The 22,518-nt window shown below is 37.6% G+C and overlaps 1 protein-coding gene across 1 annotated transcript in view; it reads right to left on the reverse strand.

Moving 5' to 3' along the window:
• The window catches only part of LOC103462895 (CUB and sushi domain-containing protein 1), a 221,121-nt gene that overhangs the window by 94,293 nt on the left and 104,310 nt on the right, over window positions 1–22,518 (reverse strand). Inside the window, exons 25-29 of the mRNA XM_017303877.1 lie at window positions 20,799–20,937; window positions 14,673–14,860; window positions 13,122–13,316; window positions 1,822–1,938; window positions 1,596–1,709 (exon numbers count right to left, since the gene is read on the reverse strand). Coding sequence (XP_017159366.1) covers window positions 1,596–1,709; window positions 1,822–1,938; window positions 13,122–13,316; window positions 14,673–14,860; window positions 20,799–20,937 — 753 coding nt within the window. The remainder of the gene's footprint in view (window positions 1–1,595; window positions 1,710–1,821; window positions 1,939–13,121; window positions 13,317–14,672; window positions 14,861–20,798; window positions 20,938–22,518) is intronic.

Below are 22,518 nucleotides of genomic sequence, written 5' to 3' on the forward strand. Positions count from 1 at the left end.
CCTAACTGTCTACACTTAACTACACTGGTTTATTCTGATTATTTTTCAGCAGATATCACTTTATATTTCCCTTTTATGGTTAAATATAAACATTGCACATCATTTAACAGTCACACACAGATTTAAAGTGAAAACCCCCCCACAAAGACAGACAGAGGAAGTAACAGTAATAAATGAGGCAAATGTGGCCTGGTGTGGCTGACATTTAGAATCATCATTAGCACTGTCATGATGTGTGCATGTGCGCGTGTGTGTGAGTGGGCTTTATAGAGATGCTTGTGTGTTAATTTGTTTCCGTGCCAAGATAATCAACCAGTTAGATGGAACAATGCAACACAAAGCTGTTTGCCCCTCTATATGTGTGTATATGCGTGTGTGTGTGTGTGTGTGCGTGTGTGTGTGTGTGTAGGTGTATGTAAGAATGATATAGATGACATTATTTTCTATAGCCTGCTGTGTTTGATTGTTTTCCATTCCAAAAACAGAAAACACAAACCACAATGAACTCGGGAATAAGTCACACATCTGAATGCTATTCAAGCTGGCTCTTGTCCTATTTAAACGAATTGTACCTGGAAACATAATGATTTAAATTGCAGCACCATTTCTGAAAGAAACCATGGCATCTACAAAAAAAAAAAAAAAAAAAAAAAAAACGTGTTCATAATTCCACAAGCATGTAGATAAATGCTTTCTAAAGATTATTTACAATTTATTATTGTTTGCTTCTATGATCAAACTATTTGGCACCTAAACAGTTTAAGGAAGGTTTCTGAGCTGGAGTCCAATCTTTTGATGAACACAAAATTGACGAATACACGATCTCCAGAGAGGGAAACCTAATGTCACATTCATGGATATTTCCCTGCAGTGTGCCTGCTAGCAATGACACAGAAACTTATATATGAAGTAAAACTCAAAAGCAATGGCATCACAGTTCGCCATGAGCAATGTTAATCAATATTTCCTCATATTACATTCCTCAAATTTTGTGATATGCATCGATTTTGCAACAGCTGTCAGATTTAATCAATGCACGGTGTGTTACTGTGCAATGATTCAAAGCTCTGCCAAGCTTGGATGACTCAAAGTTGGAGGGTATGCAAACCCATGGAGGGTTCGGCTCCTGTACTGCAGATCGTGCCGTACCACTGAGACTCTCTGCTCTGCTGATTTCTTCTTGTGAAGACATCCCATAATAAATTTTCACCAAATAAATCACTGTCGAATAAATTGCAATAACGACTGGTGTGACCCCGTTCTGCAGCCAAGGGGGCTATTTTTTTTTCCCTACACCCATTTTCATTAATAACCCTTCTTAAATTTTCTTTAATGTTTTATCCTTTTAAACGTATTGTACACGCATACAATGGCAATAAACTCAATTCAATTCAATAAAGGTAAGGAGGATTAAAGAACAAAAATTACAGAAAAAGAAATGTTGCGACTGAATAGGTGCTTTTCCATAATTGAAGGCCTTCATGACTATGGTGAGCATGCTAGCAGCTTAACAGTAAGGTTGGCGATACTCTGTAAACACATTGAAGTCTCTCACCTGTGTGAGGTTTAGAGCTAGAACTAGTCAACATACTCACCTGAATGGGATCCAGCCAGGGAGCTGAGCAGTCGAGCATTATCATTGGCTCCATCAAAAAGCTCCACTGAGTCATTCATTGCCGTCTGGAAAACAGCAAACTGACCAAATACCACTGCAAATGTCAGAGAAGAAAGTATGGAGAGAGAGAAAAAACACCTTAGTATTACCTGTATTAGTATAACTTTGAAAGCAACCGTGTTCAGTGTCGATAATGAAGCACTTACCAAACTGTGGGGACACAGTGATGTGATAGGAACACATCTGTCTCATGGTGTAGTTTAAAGGATAGTTTGGGGATAAAACAACACCCTCAGATCCGCTGTAGTGTCCTCCACACGGAGCTRTCCACACAAGGAGAAATAATTTAAGCTGTTAGCAAAATCAAGTAAATTTAGAACACTCTAGAGGAACCAATTTGCTTCTATCCTTCAATACATTATCAACAAGTATGACTCTCCTCTTTATGGACATTTTTAGAACAGAGAAGTTGGAAATGATACAATGATTCCAGGTCTCTGAAAGGGACAACTGAGACAGCCAGTTTACCAGTGGTATGCATAATAACAGTGTTATAAACATACATTCTTCTGAAGTTTATTATATTAGCGTCAGAGCTATCCGATTTTAAAATAAATTTGGGTAGTTCTGATGCTATAATTATTAATAATTAATAATCAGTGGAAATCCAAACACACACTATCATTCCAGCACATAATGAAATGATAGAAAACACACTAAAAACAAAGATACACATCAAATGTGTTGTTCTAGTGAAATCTGGGAACAGTAGTTTTATCCTTTTGTGTAATAATCATGGGGCTATGAAATTGCGTATAAAATTTGATCTTGCAGGCCAAGCAGCATTCAACCTGCGAGCTCTGAGCTTTAGATGGCTGTTTTACAAGAACTTGGTTTGTTAATTTTGATCACTCCATATATCAAAGCATGGATTCGCTTCCACTCACCTGTATGTATAATTGGAATTGCTGCTACAACACTCAATTTGTCACATGATTTATGTGGCAGAGAGAGGACCAGAAGATTTATTTCCAAATTTATTAGCTCACTTCTGTATGTCGTTTTTGTATTAGTTTCATCTCCCCACTGGCAGGTTTAATCAGATAGCAGAAAGCAAAAGAGAAATGCCTCCACCTTGATTCAGTGCTAACACMGTGTTAAACTTTTAACATTCAAATGTGGCAGTGAAACAGCCACGTTAGATCAAAATGTCCTTTTTCTTGGAAACTTCTCATTATAAACATATGCAGTTATGTGAATGTCGTTGCAGTGTTTCCAGGAAACAGGGCGCTTGGCTCACAGTCATAAACACAAAGATAATGAAGAGTTAAAAATAAGTAAATAAGTTACTACTGTCTAAAAACCTCGGACATCCACTTACAATCGGAAAACTGGTCTAGTTATGTTTTCTCGGATTCGTATCTCCTTGTAGTGTTCAGTAGACATCCTTGTTCTGTTCTCTTTTGCATAAAGCCAACTATACTTGGCTCAAAGGTTTATTAGTGAACAAAAAAAATGTTTGCCTTTGGTTATGTAACATAAAATAACATAAAATGTATTGCTATTTGATTTACATTTGTAGGTGAGTACAAGGACACAGTCATGAACATTATTAGTATTTTTTTTATGCATCTTGCATCTCCTTATGTGAAACTAAGAAATGTAATGTTGATGCTGTGACTTTTAGTAGTAGATTGCAGATGACTCTGAAATAAAGACATCCTACTAATAGAAACAACACAGCAGCTGACTCCAGAAGCATAATTATCTCCACATTAGATTAAAAACTTGATTTTAACTTTTGAAAAGCACATTTGCTGCATGTATTCTTTTTGCCAAACCCTCTCTAGATGGCTCATTTTTCTGAATATAAAGAAAAAAAAAAAAAAACCAGCGGGACAAACACTAAGTGACTAAACTTTTGCAACCGGCGCTCGAAAACAGTATGTGATCTGCAGCACAGCAGTGTTGTCTTAAAAAGCCTATTAACGCATTCAGCAGCAGCAAGACCTGTGAGAAACAGGCCCGACTCTGGCTCAATTCATCTTTTGCATCCCAGAGAGAGCAAGAACTCTTGTCCATRAACAGTATGTGGGTGTGTGCACACTTATGCTCTTAATAAGGCAGAGGTCACTGACCTTTATGTAAGTGTCTCTGAAAGTGAGTGCACAAAACAGCTGCAAGAAGCCCATCGGTCAATGTCATCTCCCCCAACACACACAACACATTCTCCCCRCACATTTTCATTCCTCTCCTCTTCGCCCTCTCTGGCCCTGTACTCGTCTTGTCTTGTTGCGGTTGCTACGGCGTGAACCTCCGAGGGTCAGATCTATTATCCACCAACGTCATTAGCTGTGACCCTTAACAGATTTTAATTATCATCGCCCCTGTGCTTGTTGAAAATGCGAGAGCGTACGAGTTCAAAGTTTGATCCTGCTCTAAGACACACGGAACAACACTTTGTGAATTAATCTGCTGCCAAAGTCAGGGGGCTCTAGTGCTGAGATGYGAGGATGTGATCTTTTTGTACAGGATCATAAAGCTTAAATGCTACCAGTTATTAGCTGGAAACATCCCCTTAAACACACCCTTGAGGGTTACTCTTTCAAGTAAAAACGTCAGCATTTTGGTCTTGTGAAAACTGAGCATGAAAGGCTCAAAAAGTACACCAGAGAGCCCTCAAGCACTTTCAGTTTTCACAGTAGGGCATTCGTGAGCCCCCGAGGACTTTTCTGTAAGATGTGCCAAAGTCTATGAGACCAGACGCGTACACATTACGACTCGGTCCATTATGTTAGCCAAGATTTGCTCAGGGAAATTGTTCCAAATAGTGAAGTAAAAATTCTTTCAAAACTTCGTTTCCACTTTTCTTGTATAAAGTTGTTTCATATCCACCCACTCATCTTACTTCACTCCACTTCTGCTTCTTTCTATTTTCTTCTTGTTTCCTAAAGCTCCACAGTAATAACCCCCTTTTTTTCACTTCTCCCCCTGACCTTAGGCTGTGATATTGATTGATATTTTGGATTGACTTTTACTGTTCTCTCGTTTTCAAACCCTTGGGTCTAGAGGTCTTGTCTTCATCTACCCACAATCCTCCGGTGGTGCTGCTCTAGGCTCGGGTGTCAGCCTCATCAGAAGCCTCCATACACATGCTTTGATCACTCACACCCTCTCCCTCAAACACACACAAATAAATGCAAAAAAAAAAAAAAGCCATACAAGTCAGTCTCCTTCTATCACACAGCCGTATACTTTGATCATCTACACACATACATGAGACTTCAGCAGTCCTACCTCTCACTACCAATATATCTGTTGTTTTTTTTTTTCTTCTACTGCCCAAATACACACGTGAAAGTATTAACAGATGACTAACAGCTCAGGAAAAAAAAAATTGCAGTATTTTAAACAGTACATTCACAGCATTTATAATAACTTTATCTTTTCCTGGAGAATATCAAACTTAAATTTGTGAATAAGCTGTGAGTGAAACATGTGCACATCATAACCAGCTAGTATAACTCTAATATTACATATGTAATGATATATGGACATACAGTCATGGGGGAAAAACTAATATAACCCATGATACAGTCGTATCATGGAATGTGTAGAGTCGACCTTAGCAGCAGTAAGTGAATGATTTAATCAGACTCTTCACTATTGATATATTATGGCCCAATGTTGTTGCAGCTCATTGACATTTGTAGCCGTTAAATGCAACACACTCAAGGTCCCATCACAGCACTGGATCGACAGTGAAGTATCTGCAGACTTGCTATGTAGATGGAAATGTTGTCTTTTTAAATGATGATTTCAGACCAAAAGCCAGACATAAATGTTTAGATTGTTTTTTGTTGTTGTTTTATGGAAAGAAGTCTATGGTAAATATGACACCTTCAAGGTTTTTGGGTAGATCTGCTGTTTGGTTTTATCCAAAAACAGCACTGATGTTAAAACTAGGTGGCAGACAGAGGAAATCTTAATTCAAACTAATAAGGGGGAAATAAATCTTAATTTTATGAGATTATAGTTTAATAGACGCTGAGCAATATAAGATAATGTAATAACTTTATATCAGTAGCAATAGCCTCTCTCTCACGTTACACTTTGGATAGCGCTCAGAGAAGAGAGAATTTAATGGTTCCTGAATCCAGGATTTTTTATTACTACTTAAATGAATTATCACAGTTCAGTTCTTATAGATAATTCAAATTAAAAATGCAAACTGGCAGTAACAGGTTTTCAGTTGCCAACTTTTAATCACAAACATACACTTGGTTCTATMTCACTAAATAAATTACRGTATGTACATTTTTCTGCATGAAAATAGTAAGCTTACCAAATCCACTGCTTGCGTTGGTCACCAGAGAACACTGAAATATGATCTTTGTTTTGGGATTTGTTTTCTTGATTTAAAACCTTTGTAATCCTGCCTGTTGATCTTGGAACAGTACCATTGTCTTTTTTATCAGATGAATAATGTAACATCGTTGTTGCAAAAAACTGTTGTTACAAAGCAACAYGATCTTACTTAGATTTACACTGGATGGAAGTTATTTTAATAAATGTTTCAGACCAGCTAAAATATGGAAAAAATWTGTATATTTCAACTAATTTGTGTCATTGATATAATTACAATGAGGWAAAAWAAATAAAATAAGTGGTGTTCCTCACAAATATATCCAACTGCATTTTGGTCTCATAAAATGCCTGTTTAAACCAAACATTTACAGTATATTCAAGTATTTATTAAATGCAAGTGAATAACATTTGTATGGCATGTTAAAAGAAGTWATCTAGGTTGAACCGTTTTTTTATGTCTATTCAGATAACTTGATCTTTATCTTTATCAGCTTTTAAGCATAGAAATAATATAAATAATATACCCAGACCAATAACAGTTTCAGATAAAAGGGATTTACTCATTTTAATAGATATACACTGGAATAAGAAGATTTTAGTCATTTGAACTCTAGTGTCAGAGCAGGATCACATCGAAAATCTGCAGGACTCTGGCTCTTGAGGGCTGACGTAGGACATCCCTGATCTGTAAAGACAYGTTTGTGGTCTAAAAATTTAAAGGGCCTAACATTTTTKGAGTTTCATCTTAGATTAACTAACTTTACACTGACTTTATTGATCCTGATGATCATAGTAATATGTATTTCTATCAGTAATGGTTAGCTATCGAGCTTATTTAAGCACAATGTGTCGTTAATAAGTTGTGACTGACTGAAATTTCGACTGGCTGTATGAAGCTTAGGCTTGTGCTTCCGATCCCCAAACTGTTGCTGCAAGCTGTCAGTGAGCRGTGTATGAMKGGTGACAAACAGGATTATCCCAAAAACATGTTTTCCTGATAAGCACAAACTTACTCATTTATGTCCAAATAGATGAAGTTGTCATGAACCTAGAAAATACTTCTTTCAACAATAAAAACGTGAATTACTAAGGACAAGAAACACTGAYTTAYGCATTATGAGAAACTATCTATCTGATCATACGTTTTGACAAATGCATAAATAATTGTTAAATGATTCAGCCTTTAGTTTTTCAAGCAGATGAGTGGTGCACCCTGATTTATGCTTAAGTGTGTGTGTGCTGGTGAAAGTGTGTGTTTGTGTATGTGCTTATTGCCTCTAGGCGGCACTCYATAATAGTCTCTTACTTTATCTCTTTCTCTGTATCTCTCCTCCTTTCTTGCATGGAGCCACACACACATATCAATGCACGCAAACACTCAAATACACACACACACACACACACACACACACCCCCATCAACAGTCACAGAGAATTCCTTCTTTCTCGCACCAGCTCTTAGTTACCATGGAAACCAATAAAAGAGCGGTTTGAATTGGGAGGTGTTTATATGTGTGTCCGCGCAAGTGTGCGTGTGTGTGTGCGTGTGTGTGTGTGTGTGAGAGAGTCAAAGCAAGAAAGGGTGAGGAAGCTTGAGAGAAAAGGTGAAAGGAAAATACAGAGTAAATCAGAGACAGACATAGATGGTGGGAGGAAAGTAAAATAAGAGCCAGCAGTTGTTAAGGGGAAGGACAGAGGAAGAGGAAAGAAGTACGCGTTGAGAAGAGGATTAAAAGGAGGAAGAACGAATGTGGAGGGAGTGTAAGTGGAGATGTATTATTTAAAGAGGTCTCACCCCGTCTAATGAGTTTGGTCTAAAAGCCCCGAGAGCTGCCCAAAGATAGAGAGACAGACAGAGGCTAAGAAACTTCCCTAACTATGTGGCGAGAAAATCCAATGTGGAAATGGAGTCACGGGAGTTGGGGAGCAAAATTACTGAGTATGACAAGACTTTGTTACATTCTTCTGCTTTGACTTTGTGAAGTAGCTTACAGACTTCCTCTAAACTGAAGCAACCATTTTATGATCTGTTTATGCATGTGGATGTGCAAGACAACAGAATTACTAAATCTGAAATTAACATGGGTACAAGAAATAGGAAAAAAAAAATGTTTAAGATCTTTTTAAAAACTGAAGTCCTTAAAACTGTGAAATACAGTAGAACTGGTATATTATTTCCTGAATAGGACTTTTTTAATAGTACTGGTTCCAGTGGCTACAATGTAGCTTACCACAATTAGCATATCAATGTGTGTTTGAATGGGTGAACGACCATTCATAATGATTTTGATATCAACTCTGCATCCTTTAAACATCATATAGCTAGATATTTTTKTACTTTCTCCCCCATTCTTATTGCAATACCTGTTCCAGTCAGATTACAAGCCAAAAAGATTGGAAAATTAAAAAAGAGCAGGATCTCTCCGTTAGCTTAGAGCACTGGGATTACCCTTGGATGACAAGAGTGCTGGTTTGACATTGTTCACAAACGCAAGCACACCAGCTCCTTCTCTCCACACACTGAAAAAAGAAAATGGGTGATCCAACTTAAAAAAAAAWAATTTTCAACTCATCTAATTAAGTTTAAGTAAATATATCAAGTGTATTAAGTTGTTACGCTACAACATAACAACAACAAAAAGTCAATTTGACTAACTTAATTTGATTATATGTAACAGATTAACTTTTTTTTTTTTTAAGTTGGAGCTCCATTCTCTCTTTTCAGTGCACAAGGCCATCTTTCTTAAAACCTACACGAATAATTAAAAAGCTTGTTTTGACTGTCTGGAAATCTCAATTTAACAGCTTGTTAAATATTTTCCTGTTAAAACTTTGGCAACGAGTTTCTGACTAATTGCCGTCTCATAAGTAAGTAAACATTTCATTTCAAATGAAGTCACAAAATGATTAAAAGAGTAATGTGATGGATTTAGACTAAATATAAAGAAATTTGATATTTTATCCAACAGAATCAGAGCCTATTTTTATATTGATCTGTTTCGAGATCTGCTTATATACAAGTTTGTTTGCCATAGCAGGTTTACCATATTGTCAGAATCACAAACTCACCAGCCGATACATATAGCATAAGCAAGCCTGATCTACAATCAACACACAAACAAGATTGCACCACCAATTTAGAACTCCTTATTCGGAATATTTATAGATCAGGCTCTTAATGGATAAATGATCTGATCTTTAATGTGCTTTGAGGTTAAATCTGACCTTAAAGCACACCACAAAAACACAAAGTTATTAAAAAAAACTAAGCCAAAATGTTGAATAAAAAATAAACCAAAAGCCTCAGATGTACAAAATATTAAATCACAATTTTTATACCTTGTTGTGTAGTGCATATAAATATTTTGRCTGTGTCTCTTAACATATGCATGTATATCGGCATTTATGTGTATTTTATGTTTACCATAGCCAGAATTGTATAGATACCACTTCTAACTAATACTGTGGAAGTATAGGCCTATGACATCATCACATATAAGTTTCAATCTTTCTGCTGGATAAGAAGGTTCTGGGTTCGATTTCCGACCCGGGTCTTTGTGCATGGAGTTTGCAGAAAGACCCGAGTCTTTCTGCAAACAGGATTATCCCAAAAACATGTTTTCCTGATAAGCACAAACTTACTCATTTATGTCCAAATAGATGAAGTTGTCATGAACCTAGAAATTACGTCTTTCAACCATAAAAACTTGAATTATTGACAAAAAACACTGATTTATGCATTATGAGAAACTATCTATCTGATCATACGTTTTGACAAATGCATAAATAATTGTTAAATTATTTACGCCTCTGGGTTTTCTCCCAGATGTACTCCAGTTTCCTCCCGCAGTCCAAAAACATGACTGTCAGGTTAATTGGCCTCTCCAAATTCTCCCTAGGTGTGAGTGYGTGTGTGCATGGTTGACTGTCTCTGTGACAGACTGGCGACCTGTCCAGGGTGACCCCACCTCTCGCCCGGGAACATTAATTGGAGATAGGCACCAGCACCTCTCCTGACCCCACTAAGAGACAAGGGTGTATAGAAAATGGATGGATGGCCTTATAAATTCTGTTCAAAACAACACAGTGTTGAAAATGTATTATCCCCATTTACTAATTCTAATTTTGAAGTGGAACTACAGTGTTACAAAGGCTCGAGTGGACATTACTGTCTGTTATTCAGATTGGGCCAGGTGTTGGTTGGTTTGGCCTGGTAGGGGGAGGTGCGCCACCCAGTGGTGAGTTCTCCATGGCACTTTAAGCAGCTGCAGAAAACCGTGTCTCTGAGAGTGGAAACGTGCAGCTGGTCCCGACGGTTTCGGTCGGGGTGGATGTGCGTTCCTGACTTGTTGTAAGTGTTTTGTTGTTAAATGTGTTAAGGTAGTTTTATTTAGTAGTTCCGCCTGCACTGTATGATGACGTTGTGTTCGTCGGGCAGTTGTAGCATGCTGCACATGGTTAGCTTCTCACCTGCGAGTACATGTTGCGTAGTTTTTCCAAGTATTTTGGCTTATTGCTGTTTCGTATGCTCTTATTAGTATCCGTACATGTTGATGTGCCTGTTTATTGTGACTTTTAMGCTACTTYACGTGGGTAAACCTCGTTAGACATCAGTCGTAGCATTTGATGAATATGTGGTCAGTTTGTGGCCAGCAGGTGTCACTGCTGCCACTTGTACTGGATAAATGTGCAAGGTGAATTAATGTGGGCTTATTTCTGTTATGATCTAGACCACATCTCCAACTCCAAGCCCACCTTTTGCTGCACATCTGTACCACTGCTGTACCAACTCAATAAAGGGAGATTGCAAAGAAATCCCATCTACAGTTTGTCCTGATCRACACACAGTGGCGAGTGTAAATATCCCACCAGCCTCAACTTCAGATTAGATCCTCACCTACATACAGATTAATTATTAATTTCATTTTATGAACTGGGCTGYACAGTGGCGCAGTTGGTAGAGCTGTTGCCTTGCAGCAAGAAGGTTCTGGGTTCGATTCCCGGCCCCGGTCTTTCTGCATGCGTGGGTTTTCTCCGGGTACTCCGGTTTCCTCCCACAGTCCAGAAACATGACTGTCAGGTTAATTGGCCTCTCYAAATTGCCCCTAGGTGTGAGTGTGTGTGTGCATGGTTGTGTGTCCTGTGTGCCCTGGGACAGACTGGCGACCCGTCCCGCCTCTCGCCTGGTACGCTAGCTGGAGATAGGCACCAGCAACCCTCCAGACCCCACTGAGGGACAAGGTGTAAGAAAATGGATGGATCTTATGAACTTTATGTTCATTTAAAAATAAAAATACCACGCTCAGCATTTAACAAAATTCAAATTTCAGACTGAGATCAATTTAAACTCCTTGTTCCATTTCAAAGTGATCATCTTCAAATAAATAGTTTCACCAAAAAAAAAAAAAAAAAAGGCAAGACAAAACTTTCCAAATCCTGTATTGGTTGGTTAACATCTATATGTGGCAGCTTTTTTTCCCCACAGAATGAATGAATGACGAAATGAACAAACAAACAGCAACAACTAACAGAGCAGATGAAATGAAATGYCTGATGGGATCGTTTTTTTTCTTGCAGTGTTACCCACTGCTGTTCCAAAATTGCATTTCAGAGTGCAATTACACCATCTTTATTCTCTCCTTCTCCCACTTCCAACACCCTTTACTAGTCAGACATTATTAAACAGAGCCTTCATAGAAGAGTTATGAAATTATTATGAGCTATAAATAAGAAGCAGTACGTGTTAATCTCAAAATGTCTTCTACCTTGCTTTGTTGAAATTTATATCTAGGAGGTATTTTGGGAAATCTGCATTTCAATTTCCTCACACACACACACACGCATAAAGGCAAATACACAGCTTTAATGGGACTTTGGCAGGTGTCACTTTATTGCCTCCTTGAGCTGCCAATCAAATAAGACAGCTTAGCCTCCAAGACCTGACCAACTCTGATAACACATACTCACACACAGACAGGATGGCAATCCTGAACCAATAAGTCTCAGATTGATTTCCACAAGTTTCAACAATCAGTCATTGTAAATTGGCCTGACACTGCTACCTAAAGTGAGTTCCCTGTAAACCATGTGAGTATTGAGGATGACATGCAATTTACCACTGCTGAAAAATTGAAAATGTAGATGTAGGTGGGAAAGTAGCATAACGAGGTTCCTACTGCTAACTGAACTGACATAATGTACTCAAAATGTAAAAATTCACAGCCAAAGTGTTGGACATCAAGGTTGCATAAAATTAGTTGCTTCATCAAATGCAGATTAAATGGGACTTGAATGTGTTGTGCAGCAAATCCAAAGGATGTCAGTCAATCTTTAAAGATTATTTATGACGGTCTCTGAATGACTCTTTAACAATTCGTGTCTCACAATCTCTTGCCTTGTTAGCCGTGAATGTGCTTGTCCTAGAAAGACAATAAAACTATGAAAAAATCTGGTGATTTGGTTTACAGTTTAATTTTTGGTTCACGTCCCAGATATGTGTTCAACTGAAGTAGGATTTTAACCCTGCTGCTGGAGTCTCACATGGCACCTATGGGTGGATGTAACAGGTGCATGCAAGCATTAACTATGTTACTGCAGCATCAACCTACATCAGGATAAAAATGTTTGACAAGATATTTTTTTCTGTTCCTCTGAGATCTTTATTCTCTCTAGTAAAGCTAATTTAATCTAATGCAATCAGTTGCTGTCTCTTTTGTCACACAGCTGCTCTGTCTCTACATCCGTCCAGTATTCTATGTATTTTACTTACTACAAGTCAAAAGATGTCTAAAGCATATTCAGTCATGATAAATTGAGATTTATCTAAGCACTTTATTCAGTCAAAGTTGCTGTATCATTAATTTTCTTCCAGGATTTAGTTTTTCAGCCAATATTGTCATCACAGAACTATAATGTAAAAAATTCTAAAACCGAGACGCATCTTTTCCATTACATTAGATCCTGTGAGAGTTATTTAAGAAACAATCAAACAACAAAACACTCTCACTTGCATTAGTTCAGGTTAAACACCAATTAAAACAAACTGATTAGTGGAGTGACTTTCTACTGCGAGACTATTATTAGTTAAATCCAGTAAGCTCTGATTAAAAGTAAAAGCATCATTTTGTGTCTTATCTTACCTTTACATGATGGCAAGGCCTTGTCCCACACTGGTTTCCCATCATGCCCCATGACACACATAATGGTTTCACTACCCATGATTGTGTAGCCATGGTGACAGCTGTAGGAGACCTGGGATCCTAGTTTGTAGTCATAGCCGGTCCGACTGGCATTCATGATGTTACCAGGGTCAAAACAGGCCTCTCTTGGTTTCTCTGTGGATGTGGAAGAATTAGGTGAGTTGGTGGACAAAGGTGCAAAATATTTTGACAAAAACTGATAAAGTAGCATAAATGTTTTTATTTGGCAACCAAATTTAATACCTTGTGTCAATAAATATTTGTTAATTGGGTTCTGGTAAGTTCTCATTGAATTCCCTAACTTTGTTAGTCATACATATATTTCTCCATGTTTGATAAATAAGAAATAATCAGGAGAAAAAAAACATGAGTCAAGCAAAAGTTGTAAAGTAAACAGAACAAAAATAAAAGAGGCATTGTGTATGTATTGCTCGGTCTTCTTTGAACCATTTTTCTGCATTCACTGCACAAAACAGTGACAGAATGAAATAGTCAGGCAGAGAGAAGTTTCAGGGCAAAAAGAGCTGAAAGTTGCAGATCATCCAGACTGTTTTTTTTTTTTTTTTAAATTGGAGGGATGGCATATGAGAGAGGTAGTGAATAATGACAAAATCAAAAGCTTGAAAAAAAAAAACGTTGGAGACAACAGAACCTTTCCACCAGATAACTGGAGTGAGGGAAACGAGAAGAAGCAAAGACAGGATTAGAGACAGAATGAGTCTAGTCACGAGTAAGTCGAATGTTAGAGACTGACAAAAGGTATTAAATCATTAGTCACAATCAGTGGAGGTAAACAACTCTTAGGCAGACGTGGAACAACCTGCCCTTTCAGCCGAACACAGCTTCTCTCGTTACTGGGCTTAAAATAATAAGAGCAAAGAGATTAAAATATTATCAGGTCTGCAAGACAGCGCAAGCCGCATTCGTGTATTGATATTTTAATCGCAACACTTAAGTAGACAATTTAGTGACGATTACCGTCAGTGGTATTGTGTGCAGAAACATGCAGAGAGTCGTGTAGTACGTTTTATTTTCTGGACACGCAACACGGCATCGATTTGCCCTAACCAATAAACCCACCTGATAATCTCAATCAATAGGGCTGGATGAACTCACCAATTGTGGTTTTCAGTTTAATTAGAATCACTGCTATGTTCAAACATGTTGTTTGTGATTACTGGTGCTGCCTTATCACTATCGGTACCATCTTTATTGAATACAATTAGAAAGTTTTACTTCTGCTACAACTAACTACCTCTATTTCTCTTTCGTATTGCAACTGCCCTGAATCTATTTAAGTTACCACAGCGCTGTGCACTGTGAAATCACAACTACAGCTATACATTTCACAATACAGACTCTGCATCTTCTCAACTACTGCCGCTCACTCCAGTCAACAGGCAATTGCAAATTATTGTATGACCCATATGTTTAGGTCCCATGAACGTTACTCAAGCACATGTTAAATAGGACTTTCTGTGCTTCAATTACCTCTATATTCAATAGCAAATCCAGACATTCCTAGTGATGCATCTGATCTGAATGCCAGGAAAAGACTGTTCCCGCTGCTTTCTATGCGTTCAGGGGCCTGGTTGCCTTGAAGACTTGCAAGGAGAGGCCCGTTTGAGTCTTCGCCTTCATAGATGTGCAGGAAGTCGTAACTTGGCTCCATGTTGAAACTAAGGAGGAAAAAAAACAACAGAAAATAACATTTAACTCAGCAACCTGGTTTTGGTTCAACTTTATTGTTCAGCTCCATAATATCTTTCTGCAGTTTAGAGCATTCGAGGACCTTGTTTCCAATTAACTGTGACAAGCCAAGTATTTGGGACTTTAGTTCAATCACTGGTTGCACTAAATAAACACAGTATTTCAATGAATAAGACGAACATTTCATGAAACTTGTGCATCTTTTGGACATTTTGTTTTTCATTTCAAATAATTACTTGTAGATGAAGTTGAATAATAAAAAAAGCAACAAAGGCAACATTTATGATATGGCTGACAACAGGAAGAATTGTGGAAACATAAAAGATGCTGTTTTTGAGCAAAACAAAATATACTGAAGAGCCGTTGAACATATTCCTGGGTTGGAATCCCGTTTCACAGGTAGCAGATTTTGGTTTGGTAAAGTAAATGTTAGAATTGATCCAGAAAACAAAAATGTATGTTCCGTTTTCCTCACCAACAGAAAATTAGTAAAATTTTTATTGATGTTTTCATTTGGAATATATTAAACAGTGTTTTTGAAGCAATTATATGCATAAAAATATAAGTTATTGCAAAAAATGTGGGGCTTTATTTGCTGTTTTATACATACCATTTTTAATCAACTTAGCGCACACACACTCAGGCACATGCACAAAAACATTGGACAACACAACATATGCAGATGTTGCCAAAGTTCAAGAAAAAGCACGCAATATTCCATTTTAAGACCTGTGTTTATATCGGGTGCTAAATGGGCTTAACTGCACCTAAGCCTCCTTTCCTCAGAAAAAAAAGCATTAACCGGTCCATGCTAATACCTTGTGCATTAGTGATGCATTCGGGGTTGAATACCAAAGCTGCTAAATGTCATGAAAGGAACATGGAAATCTCACTGGGAAGAAATGGGGCAGCGCAATAATCTCCCATGACACAAGAATAAAACAACAGTCAATTAAAACTTGAAACCTAGTTGTGAATTACAGGCTGTTAATCAAAGTGTAGAAATTTAAATTAAATTTCTATATAATTAATTACATGCTCTGGGGAAAAAAAAAGTAGATAGGCACAAAAACTGGTAATAATATCCATTACAAGTGCTCACTTGAAGTGTGTACTTCTAAAGCACATCTGTTTCATTTTGCTTTGCATGAAAAAAAAAACAGGGTCACATGTGGACAATCAAATGAATTGAATGAGCTTGGTTTATTAAAGAAGTGAGAATTCACTTGATTTATAAAAAGGGAACACGGTAAAAAAATAAAAAAAATCAGAACCAGTAGTAACTAGGCTAAAATGTCTTTTCTGTTAAGTGTGTGAAATACATTTAAAAACAGAAGATAAAATAATAACAAAGAAGTGTTATGCAACACATCAGGCAAAGCCAAAGCAAATGTAAAATAAAAGTGTCTCAATGTCACATCAGCAGGGATTTATCTTTCAAGCTGCAAAACATGAAGTCAAAATTGGGTCATTTTTCTCCTTTGGCAATCTGCGGAAAGTCGTCTTTGGTTTTATCTGCTTTGCTTCATTTGAAGATCCAAGTCTCACTTTGATGAACTACTGACTGGGACTTAAAACATTCACCAATGTGCAGCAATTAGCAATAAAAATGTAAATAAACAGTACTCTATTAAAAATAAAACAACCAAGGAGATGGGTTAGGAAATTTTGTTTTATTAACACATAATTTTTTTTTTTACCACAGCAAAACAAAAAAATATATCACGTTATCTTACTTATAGATCAGTGGTTCTTAACCTGGGTTTGGTGAGTCGGTCTCAGGGGTTCGGCGGAGCCTCTGCCGCGGAGATAAAGACACACTTGTGTAAAGTCGTGATGACGCCCCGCTTTGCCATCACTTGCTGCAGARGATCACGTTACATTGCTTAGCCAATCAGAGCTGCGGAGGAGCMCTGATTGAAGGAGCTCCACTCTCAGCGGGGATTTGAACTTGTGTCTAATTACTTCAGCAAAGCTAACAGTTTTTACCAAATTCTGCAGCTTTCGGTGTACTTCTAAATCTGCTCCTTAGTCGCATCTTTTCTGGGTTGCTTCTGCCTCTAGTGGCGTGGGGGTGGTAACACAGCTAATATGATTACATTACTAAATCAGAATACCGCAAAGTATGTTGCGTGTCGGGGTGGGGAGGGAATAAGAAGGGTTCGGTGAGTGCGCATATGAAACTGGGGGGTTCGGTACCTCAAAAAAGGTTAAGAACCACTGTTCTAGATTGTATTATGGAGCTCAGGAGAGAAACAGTGTTATGGTGACTTCTGTCCCATCTCCCCCCCCCAAACATTTTCATCTTTGACATAGAAAGTATGTTTTACCCAAAAACCAGGTTGAAACATTGTTGCTATGTTTTCCACAAGCTGGCAAATATTTTTATTTTTTTTCGTCACCTGAATTGGTGACTGTTACTTTTCGGTTTTATCATTCTCTGAGACTGAGCTTGCTTTGTGGATTTAGCCAGTATGACTAAAAAGTTGTTTTGACGCTACCATRGTAACTTGGTAAGGAGAGGATTTCAAAGGAGCTTTTAAGGCAGATGTAATGCCTTTAAGCAGCGGTCCCTGAGGAGTGAAGAAAACTTCTCAAAGACTAGGTTATTAGTTACCTTAATGATCTTATGCTGCATGTTATTTAACATAAACTGTGCTTGATCTCTCAGGAGACAGATCTTTCTAGATTCGGTGAGGGTCCATATTAAGCCAGGATGTCTACAAGAATTTGATTAAAAACACCGCTGAACAATATTATTGGTGAATGGAAGTGTTTTTGTTAGAACAAAATACATTTTAAAAAACCTAAATGTTTTACCTCTATTTTATACTCATTTGGATTTAAAGACTGGCCTGATTGGTGGAATCACTTTGCTCATTCCTCATGTGCCTTATGTTTTAAAATTGAGAGGGAAAAACAAACCTGTTGTTATTCATTCATCCACCCATCCATATGTTAGTTGGTGTTTTAATTTAAAGGTCCACTATTGAGCAAAATTCCCTTTCTGTATGTTCCTGTACTTCCTTTTGGGTCTCTCCTGCTTCTAGAACCAGTCCGATAACGTATTGCTAAACATGTACTGTATAACTTTTCAGAAATGTTCAGACAGTCTTAGTAGAGGGATTATTGGTGTTGAGCAATCTGACGGCCAATGGGAGGTAACCCTTTCTGAGTCTGGCTCTTCTACAGAAACGGAAACTCCTGCCAGACGCCAAATGGATGAACAGACCATGGAGAGGATGGAKAATTAATAACGATGCAAGTGTGTATCAKATCTGCAGCATCTGATCCKTCAGTCTTTGTGGCTCGATGGTTGTTCAGGAGGCTCCACTTCTTCTGCGTCTGGGTTTGCTTCGGGGTGACAGAGCTGTGATTGTACCACTGTGAGTCTGTGCTTGAAGTCATTTTCATGTGTCTGAGGTGAAAATGTAAACACTGCGTTGGGAGGGCTGGGCCAGCTGCAGCTTATTTGCATAATCGAGACCTAAAACAACGCATTCCGCATGAGCTCAAAACAGGCACAACAGGTGAAATCTCAATATGTGAGGATGATTTTGAGTATTAAATGTAATGAACACAGTTTGTGTAGCCCACATATTTATTTTGCTTGTTTAAGGAAGCATAACAGTGGATCTTTAAGCTATTTTCATGTCTTCAGTGGATGATACGTAAGTTTGCTTAATATACYTTCAGACACACCACAATCTTTTATGTAGCTTTGTGTGTTCCTRTACTGATAAMCTGGGAATTATAGAGAAACCACTGATAGTTTTCATGAACCAAAGAGCCTTGCTTTGGTATTCTAAGCACACTGTATTTTGGTTATGCTTTTCTTTTATTGAATTTGGATTAAAAAACAAACTGAATCATCATTTATTCCATCATCTTTTTCATCTTTGCATGACRTGTTCTAAATCTTATTTTATTTCACACACGACATATCCCCAAATCAGAGAGTGGATAAAAAAAGAACAACAATTTAGAAATTATTTTGAAGTTAAATGGTTAGGATAGAGCYGAACATTTTTTGCAGAGGTGGATACTAACTTGTCACATTTAATCGCATGCATTTTTTGAGYAACCTTTAAAAAAGATTCTTCAAGGAGCAGTTTTAATGCACTCTACTTTTTACGACTTGAGCACATTTATTTTSGAGAAATCTAATTTAATCTAAATTAATTGTAGTGTTTGGCTATTCTATCCACCTCCAATTACTTTAGAAMAAGCATATTTTAAAACAAAAATACCCCCCAGACAGACACTCTTGCARATTACGTGAAAGTGAGACTTATTGTTTATGCACAAGGAAGCATCTTGGTTTTAATATTGTTTTCTATCTACTGGGCTTGTTAAGCCATGTGGATTTACAGTGAATTTACAGTGAAAACTGTACAATGTCACTGCAATGTTGGTTTCAAAAGCTTGTAAACCAACAAATCTAAAATAATTGTAAAATAATTTGATTTGGAAATGATTTTTCAGCCTGAATTTGTTATTTTGTGCCCATTTTCTGAAATACTAGAACTGCCACAAGACTTATTTTGCTCGACCTGATGACCATCATTTTGTAAAAATGAAATCATATATTACGACCAACAATTTCCCAGTACTTGAGTAGTAAGAGTAAAAATGTTTTMKWMKAAAACATTTTTACTCTTACTWGTATTTTATTTTTTGTTGTTTATTTTACCACTCCGTCCACTTCTGCCCTTTTGACTTTGACCCTTCAGTCAATGACCTGTAAACCATTGGTGGTTAAATGTCCAAAAACACAGCACAACATTAGCTTTGAAGCAAGAAAAGGAAGGACTTGGTTGAAGTTTCAATGCAGGAATAAATATTTTGCAGTCTGCTGAAAGAACTACAGCAGGCATGAAACAGAGCCAGAACAATTTCACAATCCCAGATGAAGGGTACAGGAGATGGGTAGGCAAGAAAAGAAATCAACTAAGGTCTATTCAGGRAAAATTAAATCTATAGTTTGCAGAATTACCTGTCCGACTTGTCAGTAATTTTAAGCAAAGCTGCTGTTATTATGCTTTACTTGCTAAATCTCCAGAGCTTTAAATTATTCCAGCAGAGCCAGCATTCTGCCTCAAGAAGAGCACAGTAGTCCTGTCAGAAGCACCTAAGAGGTGAAAAGGCCATGTATTAATTTGCAACTTCAAGTGGTGTTACCTCTTTTTTTTAAAGAATAAATAAATCACTGTGATCAAGTCCAAAATTATTTCTACATTTGGTAGGTTTCGATTTCAAATTATTTTAAATCAACCAAGGTTGTTTCTAATAGTAAATTAGTAAATTAGACATGAATGTTATCAAAAGATAACATCAGTAGCAGTTCTGACTTATAAAAATGACACATAAAAGAGGATTTTACTCCCTTCCAATAATTAAAGAAAACAAACAGAATTACCATCACATTAATGAACGTCTTATTGCAATTGACAAACAGATTTTTGAGTGTTTCAATAAGTGTCTTGACAATATCTTGGTGAGCTGCATGTCTTTCAGGTTGGAAGGTGTTTTTGCCTTCACCCTGATCTTTAGCTTCCTCTGCTGATTGTCTACTGAGTTCAAGTTGGGACTCTGGCTGGACCTTTCCAAAATGTTCACGTTATCTCCAGTAAGTAGAAAAATGTTGGTGAAATTAAAAGACTACTATAAGTTTAATCTACCATGAATAATGTTGAACTTAACTRTAAAGCAAAGGTGGTGGTCTGAGGAATTAAGTTAAATATTAGGAAAACTACTACATCTCATTATATTTTCTCAYATTTTCTAAATTAATGGGGTTGTGGAGATTTTTTGTGAAGAATCCCTCCAAAACGACACACAAGGAGCGGAAAACGTTCTAAAAAATAAATAAAGGACACCTGAATTCACARCAGAATCTCAGCTTACCTTTTGAAGATAAGGGCAATGACAAAGTCAGGATTGACTCTGATTCTCCAGTCGCACTCTTTCCCAGGAGGGTAAGGCTGAGGGTAGTTCGGAGACAGAATCACACCGGAAGGGCCGCTGACATTACCCCCGCAGGTCGCTGGAGAAATGSGGAATAGTAGGAGAAAGAGAAAGAGATGATTGAAGTCTTGAATTCTGTTATTTGGCAAGATGATAAGCCCTGGTTGTCCACTAACTTTCCCCACAAGGAAGAAAGAGAGGAAATGAGTTAGGCATACAGTACAGGAGAGGTTTGTTAAAGAAGAGAAAATCACACCTTGAAGACAAATATTGCCTCCGCAGGTGGTTGTAGATTGTGAAACAGCATAAGAGAGAGACAGATGGTGAGATTTAGTTACAGACTGTGGGGCTAGGGGTAGTTAGGGTGGGGGGAAAAATCACCCCTGGCAGTGCTGTGATTCCACATTAAGCCATGGAGCAGGGAAAAGATAATGTCAAGAGAGACAAAAAGATGCACTCAAGCAGCAATTTGTTAATGTGAAATAGAAGTTTATAACATGCCGAGGTGTCTTCATGATGGCAGGCGTRCGTAAACAAATAATCATCATTGAAATAGTGGTAAACAAGGGTATTAACAGTTGCAAATTGCTGACWGACTGAACACCAGCACAAAAACAGTCTACATTGGAGAATTGAGCTTGACGAGGCAATGATGTGTATTTTTACGGGCACATAGTGCCATTTTACAGCACAACCATGTTTACCTTCAATTGTTATAAAAAATGTATACGTCAAACAGGACATAAAAAGAAATTTGACTTTGTAATTTACTACATTGAAATTGGCCTCTGTTTCTTTAAGAAGCTCATGCTCTTTCCAAYGTTCCTCCTTCAGCATGCAATGCTTCTCATTATACCATTCACCATTCTTATCAGCGTTGAACTGAGAAGTGGATCGTAAAATAGAGTCAGCACATGTGCAGTTCCACTGGGGGTTTGCTAATTGTTGAATCTGCTAGTCTGGAGGAGCTGAGAAGGCAAGTGGAGGGAGAGGCCCTGCGAGGCAGAAGCTCGACAGGAGAATGCAGCTCCAAGGAAGAGCTCTGGGTAAATAGATGGCCCTTTGTTTACACTCCAGATATGTTTGTTGACGAGGGAATAACATTAGAACACGGTATAAAGCTAGGAAAAAAGGTTGAATTTATATAGTGCCACCTCTTTAGGAGTTTGTAATGYGTCTAATTATGAGAAATCAAAACAAAAACACTCAACCTTCTRAGTTGACGATGAAGGCAAGTGATGTAGTAAAGGTGAATTTAGATTTAGTTCACATTCTGAACCAACACATTCTGTTTTACTAGGTTATAAAGCAAACTCTTGTTCCACTAGTAGTGCCAGTGCGCCTTAGTGCGCCATCTCAAAAAGAGAACAAAGAAAAGGAGGCTGAGCGATATAAGACAATCTGCATATTACCTTGCTACAAGGACTCAGGTGATCAGGTCATTTAACAGGCTTACTGATGCTACTCATGATGCATTCTTAGCTATGGATGATGTCATACTTCCCTCTTGACTTTGAATGATAAAAAATTTAGAAGGTCAGGACATTTATGGTAATCACTGTTGACTTAGCATTTACCTACTCTGATTGCATTGGCATAAAAAGTGAGCTCAGTGCAGCAGCAAGTTAAGAAAACTATATGAAAGCATTTTGCCTCCCCA

The sequence above is a fragment of the Poecilia reticulata genome, linkage group LG3 (assembly GCF_000633615.1).
Source record: "Poecilia reticulata strain Guanapo linkage group LG3, Guppy_female_1.0+MT, whole genome shotgun sequence".
In the NCBI taxonomy this organism is placed as follows: Eukaryota; Metazoa; Chordata; class Actinopteri; order Cyprinodontiformes; family Poeciliidae; genus Poecilia; species Poecilia reticulata.